This window comes from Mustela lutreola, chromosome 5, assembly GCF_030435805.1.
Source record: "Mustela lutreola isolate mMusLut2 chromosome 5, mMusLut2.pri, whole genome shotgun sequence".
In the NCBI taxonomy this organism is placed as follows: Eukaryota; Metazoa; Chordata; class Mammalia; order Carnivora; family Mustelidae; genus Mustela; species Mustela lutreola.
Window position 1 is genome coordinate 83,405,916 of NC_081294.1, and position 20,557 is coordinate 83,426,472.

The window sequence follows — 20,557 nt, forward strand, 5'->3', positions numbered from 1 at the left end:
AGCTTTGTCTAACTGCATTTTGGGAAGACAGATTGTGATTATACATTACACAGAAATTTAAATCTGAAAAATTACTCTTAACCTCTCTTATACACCTGGGACAGCTCTCAGCCACAGGTTAAAGAAGATGACCAAAAATAAAAAAAATTGTGGGCAAATCCACTTTGATTATGGAAGGCCTATCCACCTCTAGCAACACTTGTGTGAAATTGCATAGTTAACAGTTCTTCCTGGTTGAGGCCCAGTTACCCTAAAGCGGAGAAAGGGAACTTGGTTTGAATAAGGATGGTATAGATGTATATTCTTCCTATAGTCACTCTCTCCAATGCCTTATATCAATAACCTCTCTTAGATCAACTGACATCTCTTTCTCTTCTTGTGAAGATAAAACTGAGAGAAAAGCCAATCTTTGTAAAGTATCCATTTTTAACATCCACCTTCATTAAGGAAAGAACATTTATTTGATATTAGCCTTATTCTCTACTCTCCCAAGAACAGTGTCTAATAGATGGTAACGGGCTTAATACATATTTGTTGGATTAATTTTGAATGAACCACATCGTTAATATTTCAGTGTTTGCTTGCATGATATTTAAGTGAAGGTTATAGGTGTGGACTTTGTGGTCAAACACAAAGAAAGGCTGGGCCCTTCCACTCATTAGTTTCATGATCTCTCTGGAATGCAATTTTCTCATCTGTGAATATTGTTTACTATACAGGGGGCCTATGAAGGGGAGAAGCAACAATACATTGAAATATTTAGCACAGGGCCAGCACAGAGTATGTTCTCAAAAACTGTGGCTAGGATTATTATTTACAATGCCTGACTGGTTGGCTCCCGGAATCTGAACTCCCCAAAGGCTGGATCGATATAAATGGATATAACTTTTCAAACTTCTGTGATAAAAGCAATTCCTATTCCATTTCTATCACACTACTATTAAGTTCTTACCTAGCCTGAGGCCTAATCACATCACTCACATTTCTCTTTTTTATTTATTTATTTATTTATTTATTTTTAAAGATTTTATTTATTTATTTGACAGAGAGAAATCACAAGTAGTCGGAGAGGCAGGCAGAGAGAGAGAGACGGAAGCAGGCTCCCTGCTGAGCAGAGAGCCCGATGCGGGGCTCGATCCCAGGACCCTGAGATCATGACCTGAGCCGAAGGCAGCGGCTTAGCCCACTGAGCCACCCAGGCGCCCGACATTTCTCTTTTTTTAATTTGTCATTTTTGGGTAACACTTCATCTCTGTAGTAGGACGTAGTGAAGGAAACGTGGATAAGCACAAGGAAAGGGAGGAGGAAAGAGGGAAGCGGCAACCCTTAGATATGATAAAACTATGGGCTTACTAAGATCTAGATGCAAATTCTGATCCACCTGCAAATATGTGTGATTCTGGGTAAACTACTCAGTCTCTGGCCTTTTCCCCTCATTTGCAATGTTGGGGAGAAGGTGTCATGAAGGAAGCTCATTAGATGATTTCTAAGTGCATTTTGCTACTACTCTATGTAAGAGGCCCACAAACTGCAGGCAGCAAGCCAACCCTGGTTGGCCCCTGCTTCTGTTTACTTGCAAGGTAATGATGGCTTTTGCACTTTTAAATGCTTTTTTCTTTTTTTAAATTAAAAAAAAAATGTTGTGACATTTGAAAATTATCTAAAATTGAAAATCTTATATAAGTTTTATGTGGATACAGTCTTAATCATTTGCTTACATATTACCTACGGCCAGCTTCATGCCAAGCAGGCAGAGCTGGGTGGGTGTCAGAGACCTCCTGGCCCACAAAACCCAAGATATTTACTATTTAGCCCTTTTAAGAAAAATTTGCCTTTTCCTGCTCTATGCATAGATAGCATACCTGTTTATTTTAGGCTGACTCATCTCTCTTATAGAAAGGGTATGCTCATCAGGTATTTTTCAAAATATTATTATTGTAATGCATAATCCCATAAACTGTTCAGCTTTCTAAGAGGAGAAACCATTTTGCTCACCTTTGGAATCCAAGTGCTAGTGCCTTACATTGTGCTGGCATATAGCAGGTGCTCAGTATCTGTTATTGGATAAGCATTGTGAGACCAGTGCCAAGCTGGGAATTTCAAAACTTCAAAAGGAATTTCTCATTCAGTACAAACTAAGTTGGCTATTTTGGTAATTTCGATTGGAAAAAAATATTTCTAAAAACTTTTTTGCTGGCCAAAATTCTCCCTGCAAAAACAAAAACAAAAACAAAAAACAAAACAAAACCCTACTGAATTTAGATATCTAGTGAAAAGAGAATTTTAAAAAATATTAGAATCGTTCTTCTTCCTAAATAAAGCATATGTTAAAAAGATTGGTAAAATTGAAATGGCCTCAGCCTTCTACAACTGTGCGTCACGTTTTAAAAATGACGATTATTGGAGTCCAGGGCATGGTTGTCAGAAACATTCTGCGTAACTTAGGCATAGCGGCGAGAAATACAAGCATGTATGCTAAGCAAAATGATTGTGTAAGAAAAAAAAAAAAAAGTAAAATTTTGCATTCTGTGCAATGTGTCGAACGTGAACGTATTGCACGTTGTGTTGCAGATTTACTACAGCTGAGTCATTTCGGGACACAAGTGTGTTTCCAGGAAAAAACGAGAGGAAGGAATCAGGCTGAGGGGCTCGCCGGGTTCCCCCAGGCACTCCCAGTAGCAGACACCGGTATTCCGCGGCGGGCGGCGGCGTGGTCAAAAAAGGAGCCGCGGCCCCTTTAAGAGGCACAGCACCTTCTCCAAGATACCATCTTGCACCAGGAGTTCACGTAAGCTCTCCACCTACCTTGCTATATCCCCTCCTTCTTAACTGGGTACGGCCGGCCGGCGGGGCGAGCGAGCCTTTTTATTGGCTTTGCGCGCACGGCCTTCTTCCTTCTATTGGTTCTTGCGCCCGCCACTCGGCGCTATCTCCCGCCCAACTGAGCCGTCGGGCTAGGTTGAGTGAGGGCTCTTGGGTTAGTTCCTGTTAGGCCCCGGCCGGGGGAGTAGGTTGAAGTCTTCTAAGATGCCCGGTGGGCTGGGGCACCGGGAGCTGTGAAGAGGGCGTGAGGAGGCGGCGAGGGGAGACCCGCGGCAGGCCTGAACAAGAGCGGCGGCCGAGCCCGCCTTCCCTGCACCATGCTCATAGAGGATGTGGATGCCCTCAAGTCCTGGCTGGCCAAGTTACTGGAGCCGATGTGAGTGAGCCAGCCTGGGCCAGGGCCGGCGAACGTGGGCGTTGGGGGCCCGCGGGGGTGTGGGGGGAGGGGAGGCGGCGTGGGGGAGGGCGGAGCGGAGGGGCCGCGGTCGGGAGGTCCCGGCTACGTCCTGTATGTAGTACTATCACCATTGTGGGGGGGGCGGTGGGGGGGGGAGCCAGAGCCTGGGGCGTAGAGGCGGTGTGGCTGTGGGACGGGGTGGGGGGGGGGCGGCAAGGACAGCGAGGGCTTTTTAAGTATAAATATTGAGGTGCTGGAAGGGGTAGCAGAAATAGTGAGGGAATTTAAAATTTTGTTGTTTGAGAACTGCGAGAGATCGCAAGGCTGTCGAGGGATTTTTAAACGTGAATATTGGGATCTTGAAGGGTGTAGCAGGATGTCGAGGGCTTTATTAACCGATATTAGTGTGAGACTAAGATCCAGAAGCGGAGTGTGGAGGGCCTTTTAAAAACGTGAGGGCAGAAAGGAGTAGTAGGGACATCGAGGGCTTTATAGCGATTATTGATGAGCGGTAAGGGTTCAAGAATTTTGAAGGATTTGAGGAACACGGGGTAGTTGAAAGGGATATGTGGGCATTGAAGTGTTTTTGGGAATTACTGGAAAGCTGTGAAATATGATAACAAGGATATGAAGGGATTTTAAAATATTATCCAAGAGTTGATAGTGCTAGGAGGACTAATAACTTCTAAATACCATTAAGGGTTGGAAAAAATAAGGGTTTTAAATTTTAAGGGTTGAAAGGGCGACCCTGGTATTTAGTATTATTGGAGGAGTATTTGAAAGGGGGAGACCTGAAGCATGCAAGCATTTTTAGTTATAGCTATTGGAGGAATAAAAGGTATAGCAGAAAGACTTAAAAGAGTTTTGTAAATATTGTTGAAGGATTGTGAGGGCAACTGAGGATAGTGAGGTGTAGGATATTGTTGAGCAAAAAAGAATGAGAAGGGCTTGTTTTTTAAAAATATTTTGGGGGGTGTTAGTTGTAGAAATATTGGGAGGCTTCAAAGGGATAGCAGAGGTACCAGCTTTGTTTGATTGTTTTGTAACCATTGTAAGAGGGTTGGATTGTGGTGTGTTTATTTGGGATACCGGGGTATAGGTAGTTTCTGAGACATCTCATACAGGGAAGAGAGGGAAGGCTGAAGGGAGGATTGGAGAGAGATGATACCTAACTCTCCTGGGAAAGAAGGCATGGAAGGGGAAGGGAAGGGATCATTTCTTGCCTTCTTCTCATTTCTACTACTTATTCTATTAGAGGTGAGGACTTCTAAAGGAAAACTTAAAGGACTGCTAAAGGAAAAGGTACAAGAGGAAGGGATGGGCAGGCATGCTTCATTAGATGAGATTACTGTAGTGAAAAAATACAGTTTTTCAGAAGTGGAAAAAAGGCATAGTGTGGGAGGCATGGAGGTATGGTGACTTTGGTGCTCTTCCGAGATAGCTACTTCCCCGATTATCTATTTCCTGGTCCTTTTGAGAAATCTTGTTAGCTAACTTTGTTTGTTGTTGTTTTGCTCCTTTGATTTCTTGGACGTTAATGTCTAGGAAGAGATGCACCTGTAGTCCAGTGTATCAGCCTTGTAAAGGTAGGCTGGTTAAAGGAGACAGCATTAGGGGAGGTTTTTTTGTTTTTATTTATTTGTTTGTTTGTTTTATTAGGGGAGTTTTGATATCTGAAGTGCTATTTATATTCTGAGGATGAGGAATATGTGAGTAGAGTACAGGTGTTAGTGAAAGTACACTGAGGCTTTTGGGTTTTATATTAGCGATGGTCTGTTTGAAAGTTTTGTGGGAGAATATGGGCCGCTTGAGTATTCATCATACTTTTTCCACAGTATACTTTTGGAGCACAGTGATGGAGATGGATTGTGACAAAGGTGGGAAATGAAGTAAATAGATTTTTTTTTTTTAATTTAATTTAATTTTATTTTTTATTATTTTTTTTAAAGATTTTATTTATTCATTTTACAGAGAGAGATCACAAGTAGACTGAGAGGTAGGCAGAGAGAGAGAGAGAGAAGCAGGCTCCCTGCTGAGCAGAGAGCCCGATGCGGGACTCGATCCCAGGACCCTGGGATCATGACCTGAGCCGAAGGCAGCGGCTTAACCCACTGAACCACCCAGGCGCCCATGAAGTAAATAGATTTAGGGAAATTGACCACATATGGAACAGACTAAAAAAAAATAAAGAAAAAGGTCTGTGTTTAAAAAAATTCTTAACCTTCATGTTATTTAACATAAACCCTTGTTTGTGTGTGCTGGACAGTTTTGCATACAGGCTCTGAGTTTTTTAGTTAAATATGTGTGTCTTTGATAGAAGGTGACAAGTTTTAACGTTATAGTTAAGTGCCCTTCTTTTGTAAACTCCCTAAAATGTTTTATTCTGGGTAGTGGTGTTTTCTTTTTTCTTCTTTTTTTTTTTTTTAAGATTTTATTTATTTGAGAGAGAGAGCAAGAGTGAGGCAAGGGGCAGAGGAAGAAGCAGATTCTTCACTGAGCTAGGAGCCTGATGAGGGACTTGATCCCAGGACCTCCCAGGACCCTGGGATCATGACCTGAGCCATAGGCAGCCACTAACTGACTGACCCACCCAGGCACCTCTGGTTTTTTTCTTTTCTTTTTCTTTTTTTTTTTTTTTAATATTTTATTTATTTATTTGACAGAGAGAGATCACAAGTAGGCAGAGAGGCAGGCAGAGAGAGAGGAGGAAGCAGGCACCCTGCTGAGCAGAGAGCCCAATGTGGGACTCATCCCAGGACTCTGAGATCATGACCTGAGCCAAAGGCAGCGGCTTAACCCACTGAGCCACCCAGGTGCCCCTGGTTTTTTTCTTAATATGAAAATTTAGTTTGGGTAGGAACTTATTAAACCTCCCAGTAGTATTTTCTCTTGACTTTTTTTGGGCTATTTATACTGATAAGTTTATAGATATTCTGTATTTTCATGGGTAAAAAGTATTTTTAAAGTGATTATTTGAGGGGCACCTGGGTGGCTCAGTGGGTTAAAGCCTCTGCCTTCCGCTTGGGTCATGATCCCAGGGTTCTGAGATAGAGCCCCACATGGGACTCTGCTCAGTGGGAAGCCTGACCCCCCCCCCCACCTGCCTCTGCCTGCTTGTGATCTCTGTCTGTCAAATAAATAAATGAAATCTTTAAAAAAAAATTAAAGTAAGGGGCGCCTGGGTGGCTCAGTGCTTTGAGCTGCAGCCTTCGGCTCAGGTCATGATCTCAGGGTCCTGGGATCGAGTCCCGCATCAGGCTCTCTGCTCAGTGGGGAGCCTGCTTCCCTCTCTCTTTCTCTCTGGCTGCCTCTCCGTCTACTTGTGATTTCTCTCTGTCAAATTAATAAATAAGATCTTAAAAAAAAAATTAAAGTGATTATTTCAGTTTGGTTTCCTCATTTGTTTTGAGTTACATGTTCAACTGAAAGCACACATCATGCTTTTTTTTTTTTTTTTTTAAATCGTTACCTTTTTAGGGTTAAAAAGAGCTAAAAATCAGTTTAGATTTTAATAATATAGGTAGCTTTTCTCGAAGTACAAAATAAAAGTACTAAATTTTTAAAAAGATTTTATTTATTTATTTAATATAGAGAGGGATCACAAGTAGGCAGAAAGGCAGGCAGAGAGAGAGGGAGAAACAGGCTCCCTGCTGAGCAGAGAGCCGGATGTGGGGGCTTGATCCTGGGACCCTGAGACCATGACCTGAGCTGAAGGCAGAGGCTTAACCCTCTGAGCCACCCAGGCGCCCCAAACATACTAATTTTTAGTTCATATACGTAATGGTTTTGGATGGAAGTGGTAATAGGAATTAGCAAATGCAAAAAAAAAAAAAAAAACAGAAACAGAAAGAAATAGCAAATGCTGATATCATACATATTTTCATTCTTAGTATGTTGTCATGGGAGATTATTTTTTGTTTAGATACCCTAAAATGTAATAAATGATATGCTAAAATGGGTTGTATTTGTAAATTCACTTTTGGCATATTCCAGATTGAAGAACATTTTCATGGCAGATTGGCATGTTGTTACAACATAGCATTTTGGAGCAGTTGTTAGGTTTTCAGATAATGGAGTTGCAGTGGATATGTTGAATTCATACTATCCCTGGGCATGATCCATTTTTGCTTGTTTTATTTAGCTTAGTTTACAGTTAACTACATTTATAAAAGATTTTTAAGCATGTTGTGTCTAGTCACTGGTGTAACAAAGGCATACAGTGAGGTATTTCTGAACTAATCCATTAAAAAAAAATTTTTTTTTAAGATTTTATTTATTTATTTGACAGAGAAAGATCACAAGTAGGCAGAGAGGCAGGCAGAGAGAGAGAGGAGGAAGCAGGTTCCCTGCTGAGCAGAGAGCTCGATGCGGGACTCGATCACAGGACCCTGAGATCATGACCTGAGCTAAAGGCAGAGGCTTTAACCCACTGAGCCACCCAGGTGCCTTGAACAAATCCATTTTCTATGTAATTATTCTCTATAGACAAATTAGATATATCATCTGCTAGTAGAACTTATCTGTTACTTGCCACTACTTTTGTAGAGGTGGTACCTATCTATTACTTTTACTAGAGGAAAGACAGAAGAATGGTGCCGGAAGAAATGACTGCTTTAACAGGCCAGAGAAAAACCTAGTACCATATTTGTTGGCAGTGCAGTTCAGGGAGAGAAACCATCTTAGTCAAGAAGTTTATATATTTCTTTTCTTACTGTTACGTGAATAGACGAACTCACAAGTCTTGTTTGATGTCTTTATATTGCCTCACTTCCAAAATATCCTAGATATCTTAGTCATAGAGACTATGTAGGGATTATGCGCAATTGGGAGATGTCATGGTTTCTCTCAGAAATAACTTCTCATTTTTCAGTATGTGAATCCTTTAAGAGCAATGTCTAAGTAAATCTAGGGGATATATTAATCACTGAAGAAATTAAAAGTTTAGAAAAAGTTCAGGCAAGCATTTTTCAGTAACAAACATGCATTTCTACCCAAAAACGTTGTCTTTAGTGGGAAATGTTTTAAGTTATTTATACCAGATATATTAAATATATATAAACATATATAATTCAAGGTTGCTCGTTTGGCTTATTATAAAAATTTGTCTTGGTGTTAGTTTTAAAAAGAGTGATGGTGTTTGTAATACTTCTTGGACACTTGCTCTATTATAAAACATCTTTATGTGAATCAGGTTATTTAGTTTCTAGTTTGTCTCTATGTCTGATTTACTGTGTGACTTTAGAGAAATTCTCCAAATTTTCTCTAAACAGTTAATCATATTAGCCTTCTACCTACCTCACTGATATGATATGAATATTAATGTGTAGGCTATAAAAAGGGCCTGTGTACCTTAGAATCATTAAATATAAATGAAATTTTATGGCTTTTGAAATATGAAAATATATTAAACTCTTTTTTGCAAAAATATTTTACTTATTAATGTTAAGCTGTACTGTCACTTTCATAATAATCTAAGGCATGCTGGAGCTAGAGTCTCATTGCAGGCCCTGTAGATAGGACTGGGAATTGCTAGGGAAAGCCATGGCTATGAGGTGCACTTTCTGTGAATTCAGTGAATTCAAGATCTTTTTAAGTGCACTAGGAGATTGAATATGTTGTCATCTCCGAGTGTATGATGGATAAGGGAGCGATAAGCTTCACATACTAAGATCATTTTATTGGTTCAGTGGTCGTGGAGGGGTTATACTTTGGTTGAACTCTGGAGTTACATCGTGCCATAGATTTGCAGTCCTTAATCACATTAAATTCTGATTAGTAATGTCTGGGGCTGCTCAAATGGGGGGAAAATTTGTCACCTAGCAGCTGTGAGACCTGACCTCTCAGATAAATAAACTACAAAGGTGAAATGAGTATTTTGGAGCTATGTTCTTGAGACTGGGTAGTTCTGATAATGTAGTTAGTGGCTTCAAGGAGTTCGTATACCTCGAAAGTGCTGTTGGACTTGTTTAAGGAGACGGTTACCTATTTCACAGAAAAGGGCTTATTTTGACCAAAAGACTTCTTGGCAAGTTTTAGTATACTAAGTTAAGGACATATTTGTTCTTATGTCCTTTGGTCTGCCTCCTAAATATGTCTGACTTCATTCTTCCTGGCCCAACTGCTATAGGCTAGAAGCCAGAAGTTGCTTTTATAGCTCTATGTTTCCTATTACTGCCTTGTCTCATCCTCTTACAGGGCTGTTACTTACTTTGTTGTTAATTTTTTTAACCATTCGTTATTTTGCACTGTAATTATTTGTTTTCATGTTCATCTTTTGGCCACTAGACTGCTTGGCAAGGTATGTCTTGCTCAGAGTAATTTCATTACCAAGCAAGATGCTTGGCCTTTAGTGAATGATCAGTAAATGTTTAAATGAATCATTTTACTTCTATGTACATATAGGTTGGCTGACAATTTAAAACACAAGATTTTAAAAAAATGTTTTACTTAATTATTTGACAGAGAGAGAGAGTGCACACTCAAAAGAAGGGGGAGTGGCAGGCAGAGGGAGAGGGAGAAGCAGGCTTCCCGACATGGCCTCAATCCTGGGACTCTGGGATCATGACTTGGGCCGAAAGCAGATGCTTAACCGACTAAGCTACCCAGGTGCCCCTAGATTTTTCTTTTTTAATAGTCTGATTTTAGGGTGTACTTAGGTGGTGACTGCTGCTTTGTGACCCATAGTCCAAATATCAAAATGGTGTTTGCGTATGACAGATATATGTGTGTGTGTGTGTATATATATATATATATATATTTTTTTTTTTTTTTACCCAAAATAAATCTAGGGGTAATTTCTTCAGTTCATGAAAGCCTTTAGGGGAAGATGAAAGCTTTTATTTGAAAAGAAGTAGAAAAAAAAATGAAAAGAAAAGAAGTAGAAGTACCATTATTTCTCTCATTTTTTAAAAAAAAGATTTATTTTATTTATTTGACAGATAGAAATCACAAGTAGGCAGAGAGGCAGGCAGAGAGGGGGAAGCCGGCTCACGCTGAGGAGAGAGCCGGATGTGGGGCTCGATCCCAGGACCCTGGGACCATGACCTGAGCCGAAGGCAGAGGCTTTAACCAACTGAGCCACCTAGGCGCCCCTATTTCTCTCTCTCTCTTTTTTTAAGATTTATTTATTTATTTATTTGACAGACAGAGATCACAAGTAGGCAGAGAGGCAGGCAGAGAGAGAGAGAGGAGGAAGCAGGCTCCCCGCGGAGCAGAGAGCCCAATGCGGGACTCGATCCCAGGACCCTGAGATCATGACCTGAGCTGAAGGCAGTGGCTTAACCCACTGAGCCACCCAGGTGCCCCCTATTTCTCTTTTTAATATCTGTTAACAGGTTCTTAGAACTTAATAGTTATTCACATTAACAATTTGAAAATGTCAACTCAGATATTACTTCTTTTTCTTTCTTTTTTTTTTTTTTTTTTTAAAGATTTTGTTTGTAAGTAATGCCAACACCCAACATGGGGCTTGAACTTAAAACCCCAAGGTTAAAAACTCTCAGGGGTGCCTGGGTGGCTCAGTGGGTTAAAGCCTCTGCCTTTAGCTCAGATCATGATCTTAGGGTCCTGGTATCAAGCCCTGCGTCGGGCTCCCTGCTAGCCGGGTAGCCTCCTTTCCCTTCCTCTCTTGCCTGCCCTTCTGCCTGCTTGTGATCTCTCTCTGTCAAATAAATAAATAAAATCTTTAAAAATAAATAAATAAAAACTCTCAATCTCCACCAGCTGAGCCCGCTGGGCGCTCCCCCTGGACCTTTACTTGTTTTTCCAGTGTTGTTTTATTGAAGGAATAATCAATCTGAACACAGATCAGAAGCAGACTTTTTGTTTTTTTATACACTTTCTTATAAAAATGCAGAAAAAAAAGAAAATTATTTGTATTTATTTCTGGTTTCTCTTGTGTATATGAACTTCCCTGTGATAGCTTCCATATGATAGCTATAATCAGACTCAAATGTAGAATTTTTTAATCTGTATTTTTCCATTTGACCTTCTTAACAGAAACATTTTTCATATTTGTGTATTGTTTTTATAACGTTCGCTTTGGATACCTAATATTTCATGAACAGTGGAATGGTTGTGCTGACTTGACTTTTTCTGTTAAAAATAATGCTGTTTTCAGGGGTGCCTGGGTGGCTAGTCGGTTAAGTGTCTGCCTTCTGCTTAGGTCATGATCCCAGAGTCCTGGGATTGAGTCCTGTTGGGCTCCTTGCTCAGCGGGGAATCTGCTTCTCCTTCTGCCTCTCCTCCTACTGATGCACATGCTCTCTCTCTCACTTTCTCTCTCTAAAATAAATAAAATCTTAAAAAAAATATAAAGTTCTTTTTACACCACACACACATACATATATCTATCTATCTAGTGTTAATTAGGTATCAGTATTTTCTGTGTTTGGCTTTATTTCCTGAGACTAACTTCCCTGAAGCTAACTACAGCTACTGGTCAGAGAACATCAACTTAAAAAAAAAAAAAAAAAAAAAAAGATTTATTTATTTTAGAGGGAGGGGGACCATGTGTAGCTGGGCGGCGCACCTGCACGTGGAGGGGGAGAAATTCAAGAGACTCCCCACTGAGGGTGGAGCCCTACTCCTATTGATCCCAGGACCCTGAGATTACCACCTGAGCTGAAACCCAGTTGGACAGTTAACCAACTGAGCCATCCAGGCACCCCGTTAATATGAACCCCATGAATATTTATTTTTAAAGATTTTATTTATTTATTTGACACAGAGAGAGAGAGAGAGATCACAAGTAGGCGGGGGGGTGGTGGTGGGGGGCGGTGAGTAGGCTCCCTGCTGAGCAGAGACAACCGTGCCCCCCCCCCCCCCCCCCCGAATGCAGGACTCCATCCCAGGACCCTGAGATCATGACCTGAGCCGAAGGCAGAGGCTTAGTCCACTGAGCCACCCAGGCACCCCCCGAGAATATTTTTATTGGTTGTTGATATACATTAAGAGATCGTGTTTTGTTTATTTTCCTCCCAGTGGCTCAGTAGCATATTCATTAATTGTCTCACTTTTTTAGTATATGTGCTGTGGAAGTGAGCATAATTGTCTCACTTCTAAAACAAATATTACACCAAGGTAGAACTTAAAATTGAGGGGCACCTGGGTGGCTCAGTGGGTTAAGCCTCTGCCATTGGCTCAGGTCATGATCCCAGGATCCTGGGATCAAGCCTCACATCAGGCTCTCTGCTCAGCAGGAAGCCTGCTTCCTCCCTCTCTCTGCCTGCTTCTCTGCCTACTTGTGATCTCTGTCAAAAAAATAAATAAAATCTTTTAAAAAAAAAACAAACTTAAAATTGAGCCCATATTCAGAAACGTAGACTTTTCTGGAAATGGAAGAGATTTAAGTAGTGTTGGTTTTTCCTAAAACAAATAGACTTCGATTTTTTTTTAAAGATTATTTATTTATTTATTTGACAGACAGAGATCACAAGTAGGCAGAGAGGCAAGCAGAGAGAAAGGAAGGGAAGCAGGCTCCACGCTGGGCAGAGAGCCCTATGCAGGGCTCGATCCAGGACCTTGGGATCATGACCTGAGCCAAAGGCAGAGGCTTTAACCCACTGAGCCACCCAGGCGCCCAGACTTTGATATTTTTAAGTAGTGTTTCTTGGGTTGGGGACTAAGGTAAAGAAAGACCTTTGCTCTTTGGTCTTGGGATTGGGTATATGTATGAAATCTGTGAAGCTGATGTGCCAGCATAGCAGATGTGTCATATACCTGCAGTGGAGATTTCATTAAGGAGGAAAAAGACAAATTAGAGGTTTTACACATAAAACCTCATTTTACTTTACATTTTTAGGGCAATATCTCTGTTAACTTCCCCTGATGAAAATTCATTCTTGTTGATAGTTATTTTTTAAATAAAAGATAGATAATTGAAAGATGTTCTTAGAACGTTATTATGCAAGATGTGAATTTTAAGGAGTCCTCATATTTCTAATTTCCATTAAACTTAACAGAGATTTCTTTTGTTTGTTCTTTAATTAGAACAGAACTACTGGTTGAGCCATAGAATGCGGATTTACAGTAAGAAAGTATAAAATAGATGTGGTATAAAATAGATTTTTAACTCTGTGGAATTGTAACTGAGTTTTCGTTCCATAGGTGTGCTTTCTGCCTGATCTTGAGTGGATCACTTAATTTGTCTTTACATACTTACAAATTTAGGTATCTAGAAAATCAATAGTAACCCCTTGATTGTACTGTTAAGGCCTTTTAGAGACTATAATAGAATAGTAATTTTAGATGGGTATTACTGTGTTTTCTAATCTCTTTTTATAACAGAAGCCCCTTTCTATCTAGAAATGTGTGTATTTAATATAGCCATGGATTTAAAATCTTAAAATCATCTTCATTCCCAAATATTCTTGTCCCTGTAGTTACTTAAAGTGAATTTTCATAAGCTTTGGTTACAAATAAATAGCTAAAGGATTTTAAATACTCTGAGGTAAGAGAAGTAAGAAGTAGTCCTGCATTTGTTGTGTAAATTATCAAGGATCTTAGTCATGCTCGGATTTTTGCAATTCACTCTGGAAGTTTGGTTGGGCTACTGTTAGCATTGGTGCCGGAGCTACTGCAGTATTATAATTGTCAGATTTTAAGGATTATATAGTGGGGGTGATGAAAGAATAAATAAGAACAGTGATAAAGGTACAGAAAATTACAGCATGAAATTCCCCAGTGTATTTAAGTTTCACCATTTGATCGGTGTGATTTACTATTTCAGACCACCAATTTCCTTCATAGTGTACTTTATGGATACAGATTAAGAACTGTTAAATTTAAATGGTCCCATTCCGTTGGCTGTAAACATGTTTTTTGTATTTGGTACAGAATTCTAACTATCAGTTACTAACAATCACTCATATTGCACAAATACTTAATATCTGTGATCACTCTCTTAAGAATCTAGATTTTTTTTGCTCTTTTACCTTCTTGTAACTATTCATCTTGAAGCTTAACACATCACATCAAAATATATTTCATCAGGAGCAACCTTACTCTGCATTTGTTTTTCAGAGTGTGAAGACTAAATACATGTTTAAGGTATCTCGGTTTGTTTAACTCCCCTCATTTATCCAGTAATCTCAATGTTGTGCCTGCTTCTTGCTAGAAACCTCGTATTACCCAGCTTTCTACCTTTTGGGTCATGAGACTCCTCAAAGGTTCTCCTAACAGCAGAAAAAAATGAGATTGTCTCTTTCTACCATTCTCACTTACTTTTATTTTTAAAAATGTTATTCATTTATTAGAGAGAGAGAGAGAACTCGCGTGCCTGTGAGCACAAGTTGGGGGAAGGGCAGAGAGAGGAAGAAGCAGGCTCCCCGCTGATCAGGGAGCCCAATGAGGTGCTTAGTCCCAGGACCCAGGGATCAAGAACTGAGCCAAAGGCAGCCGCTTAACCGACTGAGCCAACCATGCGCCCTTGCCATTCTTATTTTTATTTTATTATTTATTTATTTAAAGATTTTATTTATTTATTTGACAGAGAGAGATCACAAGTAGGCAGAGAGGCAGGCAGAGAGAGGAAGGGAAGCAGGCCCCCTGCTGAGCAGAGAGCCTGATGTGGGGCTTCATCCCAGGACCCTGGGACCATGACCTGAGCCCAAGGCAGAGGCTTAACCCACTGAGCCACCCAGGAGCCCCCCATTCTTATTTTTAAAAATCCTTTTCTTTCTGTGTTAAAATATCTTCCTTATCCAGGATCTGAACTTTTTAAGTAAAGGTAGAAATCTGATAGATTTTTTTTTTTTAATCCTCTCCCATTCGAATGTTGATTAGAACTATTCTGACCAAATACTTTACTGTTTTCAGGAGTGAGATCAAATCTCTCTACACATTTCTGTTTTAAGGGGTTTATGGATTAGCCAAGGTGAGAATGGCCTCTGTAACATTTTTGAACATACTATTATTTGTTTTATTATTTATTATTTTTTTTAGATTGAGTAATTGACATACAATGTTATATTAGTTTCACATATACAACATAGTGATTTGATTTATACATGGTGTAGTGGTCATCACAATAAGTCAAATTACAGTCTGTCACCATACAGAGTTATTAGAATATTATTGATTGTATTCCTCAGGCTATATGTTACATCCCTTCGTCTTACTTACTTTGTAATTGGAAGATTGTGTCTCTTAATCCCCTTCACCTATTTCATCCATTTTCTCTCCCCACCCCCCGCATCAGCTCCCCTTCCTCTTGCAGCCATCAGTTTGTTTTCTGTATCTGTGAGCATTTCTGTTTCTTTTGTTTTTTAGATTCCACATGTAAGTGAAATCATACGGTATTTGTCTTTCTCGGACTTAGCACACTTAGCATATACCTTATAGGTCCATTAATGTTTTTGCAAATAGCAAGATTTCATTCTTTTTTATGGCTGAGTAATAATACATTATATCTATATATACCATGTCATTTTTATCTTCTTTATTCATTTACCTATCAGTGGATTTTTTTGGTTGTTTCCTTATCTTGACTCTTGATGAACGTAAGGGTGCATATGTATTTTTGAATTAGTGTTTTCATTTTCTTCAGGTAAATAGAAGTGGAATTACTGTATGATGTCATAGTTCTATTTTTCATTTTTTGAGGAACCTCCATACTGTTCTCCATAGTGGCTGCACCAGTTTACATTCCTATCAAGCAATGCATGAGTGTTCCCTTTTCCTTACATTCTCACCAAGTTGTTATTGCTTGTCTTTTTTGTTTGTTTGTTTGTTTGTTTGAGATTTTATTTTTCAATAATCTCTACACCCAACATGGAGCTTGAACTCAAAATCCCTAGATTAAGAGTCACATGTTGTACCCACTGAGCCCGCTAGGTGCCCCTCTTGTCTTTTTGATCATAGCTGTTCTGACAGGTGTGAGGTGATCTCTCTTTGTGGTTTTGATTTGCATTTTCTAGTGGCTAGTGATGTTGATCATATTTTTAAACGCCTGTTGGCCATTTGCATGTCTTTTTTGGAAAAATACGTGTTCAGGTCCTCTGCCAGTCTTCTCATTTTTTTTCTTTAAAGATTTTTTTTTCTTTGATTTAATTATAGTTGACAGGTTTTTTTGGTTTGTTTGTTTTAGGCCTTCTATTCATGTTTTGATCAGATTGTTTTTCTGATATTGACCTGTCTATCCATTTGAGAATTTAGAAGTTGGGTTTACCAAGGTAATCTGTTTGAAAATGGAATTTACATTTTTTACTTAAGAAAAATTCTGGCTAAACTGCCTTTTTTTTTTTTTTTTTTTTTAAGATTTTATTTATTTATTTGGCAGAGAGAGATCACAGGTAGGCAGAGAGGCAGGCAGAAGAAGAGGGGGAAGCAGGCTTCCCGCTGAGCAGAGAGCCCGATGTGGGGCTCCATCCCAGGACCCTGAGATCATGACCTGAGCCAAAGGCAGAGGCTTAACTCACTGAGCCACCCAGGCGCCCCTAAATTGCATGTTTTTATTAATGTGTAGCTCCTCATCTTGCACACTTACACTTTCTCCTAGTGCACTTTGATCCTTACCCATAACATTAGCTCTGAGTTTTGTAAGATTGACAGTCACTGAAATTTGCTTCCTTGGATTTGGTGCATAAATGTGCATTGATGTTCAAAGAATTAGCCTTTCCCACAGCAATATTGGCAATAAAAATTTTTATTTTATTGAAATGTGAACTTTAAAAATATAGACAAGAAGGAAGTAAAGGAGCTGGCTGATGCTTGGTTTTCTTTTTATAAAATTCGCTTTATGTACTTAAAAATATATTTTTCCTATATACATAGATGCACACATCTATGTATATATATTTATGTGTAATATCTGAATATATCTAAATATATATGCTTATTTATATATTTATATATATAAATATAATTTACATATAAATTACATATAAATTTTATATAAATATATATAAATATATAAATATAAATTGTAAGGTAGATAAAATATTAGGCCTGAAGATTGCTACATGTTAGGAATTGACAACTTAGGGAATGTGGGCTGCCCTGGCATAGATGGTTTTGAATGTTGAAAGACAGGTGACTGGGGCATCTGGCTGGTCTACCTTCAACTCAGGCCTTGATCCCGGAGTCCTGGGATTGATCCCCACATCAGGCACCTTGCTCAGAGAGGATCCTGCTTCTCCTTCTCCCTCTGCTTCTCTGCCTGCTTGTGCTCCCTCACTCTCATTTGCTCTCAAATAAATAAAATCTTAAAAACAAAACAAAGCAAAACCCAAAAGACAGGTTACTACTGCCTAGGAAAAAAGAAAAAGACAAGTAGATAGAGGCTGTCCTTACTGCCCTTCTACCACTTCTTTTCTTTCTCTTCTAGGTCCCAGATTTTTTTCTTTCTTGCTTGTAGCTGCTAGAGTATTTGTCAGTAATATTTAAGGTGCTAACCTTCTTGTGTTCTTATTTTTTAAAGAGATCCTTAAGATACTGAGAAGATTATCAGTGGACTTGATCACTATTTTTAGTTGCTGGTACCTGGGGTTATAGGGAATGGGGGAAAGGTGTCCCACTTGCCCTGGTTTTTCATCCTTGGTTACATGGAACAACAGATAGTTCTTGAGGATATCAACAGTGCTTCTAGAGCAGTGTAACTCAGGGGTTGATTGCCACCCTTTCCCTGTTACCATTGAGAAAGCAAACAAATGCAGATTTGGTTCAAAATTCTGGGTATAATTAGAAAATTGAACATAGGAGACACAGTTTTATAAAAATAAGCAGAAAGGAACAGTGTTGCTTGCATTATGTATATGCTCTTTGTTATACAAATCACCTTTGTTTGCAATCACTTTATTTTAAAGACCTTTATTTTTCCAAAATAGGGGTGACTTTATTAATGACATCGTTATTTGAAAAAAAAAATGTTTGAAAATTTTTGTTTTCTCTTTGTCTAACTAGATGTGATGCTGACCCTTCAGCCTTAGCCAACTATGTTGTAGCGCTGGTCAAGAAGGACAAACCTGAGAAAGAATTGAAAGCCTTTTGTGCTGATCAACTTGATGTCTTTTTACAAAAAGGTAATTATTATGTGCCCCCAGCCACATATTTACGTTTTAAATTTAAAGCTTTGAGTAAAATATTGGAAATTAAAGTTTGGAAGGAAAGAAATCAGTCATCATCCTTTAACATTTGAATATGTCCATTCCTGTTAATTATTTATCATGTATTTTGGAAGACTTTTTTTCCCCCCTTTTGTTTCCTTCTCTGCTTCTTTCCTGTGTTGAAGCAGTTGTAACTCCAGTGCTTTTTTGGGGGAATGGGTCCTCTGTAGCTTGTAGCAGAGTCTAGTTGATGATTGGCAGTGTGACAAGTTGTAGATAATGTAGCTTCTAATGTCCTACTGCTTATTAGGACACTGAGCTACTTCTTTTTCCCCCTCTTGGCTGGAACCTTCCTGACCCTTCCTGTCCAGGAAGAGATGGATAGGATCTTCTCTTTGTGCTTTTAACTTCTGATCTTCTTACCAAAGTCCTTTCCATATGTGCAGAACTTCCTGGAGTCCTCCCCTGCTAATTCTCTGACCTCAGCTCCTACCACTCCCCTTCACTTGTTCCATTCTATCCACCTTGTTCTCCTTGCCTTTTTTTTTTTAGCCTGGCAAACATGTTCCCAACTCAGGGCTTTTGAACTCATTTTACTCTTGCTTGAAATGGTTTCTTCTCTAATGGTTTCTGGTGTCTTCTCAAATGTGCCTTTTCAGAGTAGTTTCCTTTGAGTGCTTTATGTACAGTATATTATACCTCATGCCCCTATTCATCCTTTCCTCTTCCCAGTCTGGCTTTATTTTGTTTGTCATGGCGCTTGTCACTTCCTGCCATGTTAAATGTTTGTTTGCGTTTTTATCTGTGTCTCCTCGCCCCCGCATCGTTTGTCTTTCCTTTGTTGAGAACGGCTACTTGGAACCTGCGGAGCTTGGTACATAGAATGTATTCAATAAATATTGTTGAATATATGAAAGGAATGTAGTTAATGCATACTTACTGGTTGATCTAACAGTTGGTATGAGAAGATATCCTTTAATTCAAATATCTCCTTAGAAAGGAAAGATAGTAAGTAAGTATGGCTTCTTACTTGAAAAGTTAGAATTACATAGTTTTGGGTGAATTTTAGGGCTTTTTTTTACACATAAAAAATCCAGTGATTTCTCATATATATATATATATATATATATATATATGAATATTCATCTTATATGAATATATGAACATATTATATGAATATATATTATAAATATAAGAATATTTATTCTCATATATGAATATTTTCTTTTGAAATTATTAATTTGTATTACTTAGTTTATAGTAGTTTCAAAATCCAGAAATAGTATCCTTCATCATAAGGGTTAGACTCATTTTTAGTTCCACCACCAGTATTTGAGATGTTCTGCTTTCCTCACCTTTGCCGTAGAGTGTTTTCAAACATCTGGCTTTGTTTGTTCAACACTTAAATAGTGTTTCTTCTCCTTAGAAACTTCAGGTTTTGTGGATAAACTGTTTGAAAGTCTCTATACTAAGAACTACCTTCCACCTCTGGAACCAGTTAAGCCTGAGCCAAAACCACCAGTCCAAGAAAAAGAAGAAATTAAAGAAGAGGTAATACAAAATTTTCTTTGCCTTTGGGGACTTTTAAGATCCTATTACTAGTATCATTCTTAGTTGGAAGTTGACCTCTTAAAAGTAATCATCTGTTGATTGTAATTTCTGTGTTTGGCACATGATACAGATTCTTTATCAGGGCTTCTAAGTTCTTTGGACTTGAAATGTTGGAAGAGTTTCAGATAGTGTGTTTAGTGTTCCAAGAAAAAGTTTAGTAATATTGAGGAATTCAGAGAAATCTTATTCAGGGACTTTAGAAACCGAAAACTTGGTTAAATGTAGAGGTTTGATTAAAGTAAAGTATTGATAAAACCTTAAGAGAAATTATTAAGTAACACATTTCCATATACTCGACCATCCATTTTCTCTTCTTTAGCCAGAGTATTTTTTTTTATAATTAATGTAGTTATAAATATCATTGTTAATGAGTGAAAGAAAAAGAAAAAAATGTTTTTATAATGTTGAAGTACAAAAACATTATTATTTATGGTAATCTAATTGTTTGAACCAAGGGGAAAATTTTATAGAGTTCATTCGTAATTCTTTTTATATATAGACAAAACAGTGTTATATAAGAATATGGGCTCTAAAATCAGGTTGCATGAGTTAAAATTTTTGTTCTAAAATAAGTTACTTGGGGCGCCTGGGTGGCTCAGTGGGTTGAGGCCTCTGCCTTCGGCTCAGGTCATGATCCCGGGGTCCTGGGATCGAGCCCCGCGTCGGGCTCTCTGCTCTGCAG

General features: G+C 38.8%; 1 protein-coding gene across 5 annotated transcripts in view; it reads left to right on the top strand.

Annotated features, from left to right (window-relative positions):
* The first annotated feature begins 2,947 nt into the window (after window positions 1-2,947).
* The window catches only part of RBM27 (RNA binding motif protein 27), an 81,191-nt gene continuing 63,581 nt past the window's right edge, over window positions 2,948-20,557 (top strand). For all 5 annotated transcript variants that reach the window (XM_059174954.1, XM_059174957.1, XM_059174958.1 and 2 more), the window contains exons 1-3: window positions 2,948-3,199; window positions 18,122-18,240; window positions 19,691-19,815. In XM_059174954.1, the coding sequence (XP_059030937.1) occupies window positions 3,141-3,199; window positions 18,122-18,240; window positions 19,691-19,815 (303 nt within the window). In that variant the 5' untranslated portion in view covers window positions 2,948-3,140. The remainder of the gene's footprint in view (window positions 3,200-18,121; window positions 18,241-19,690; window positions 19,816-20,557) is intronic.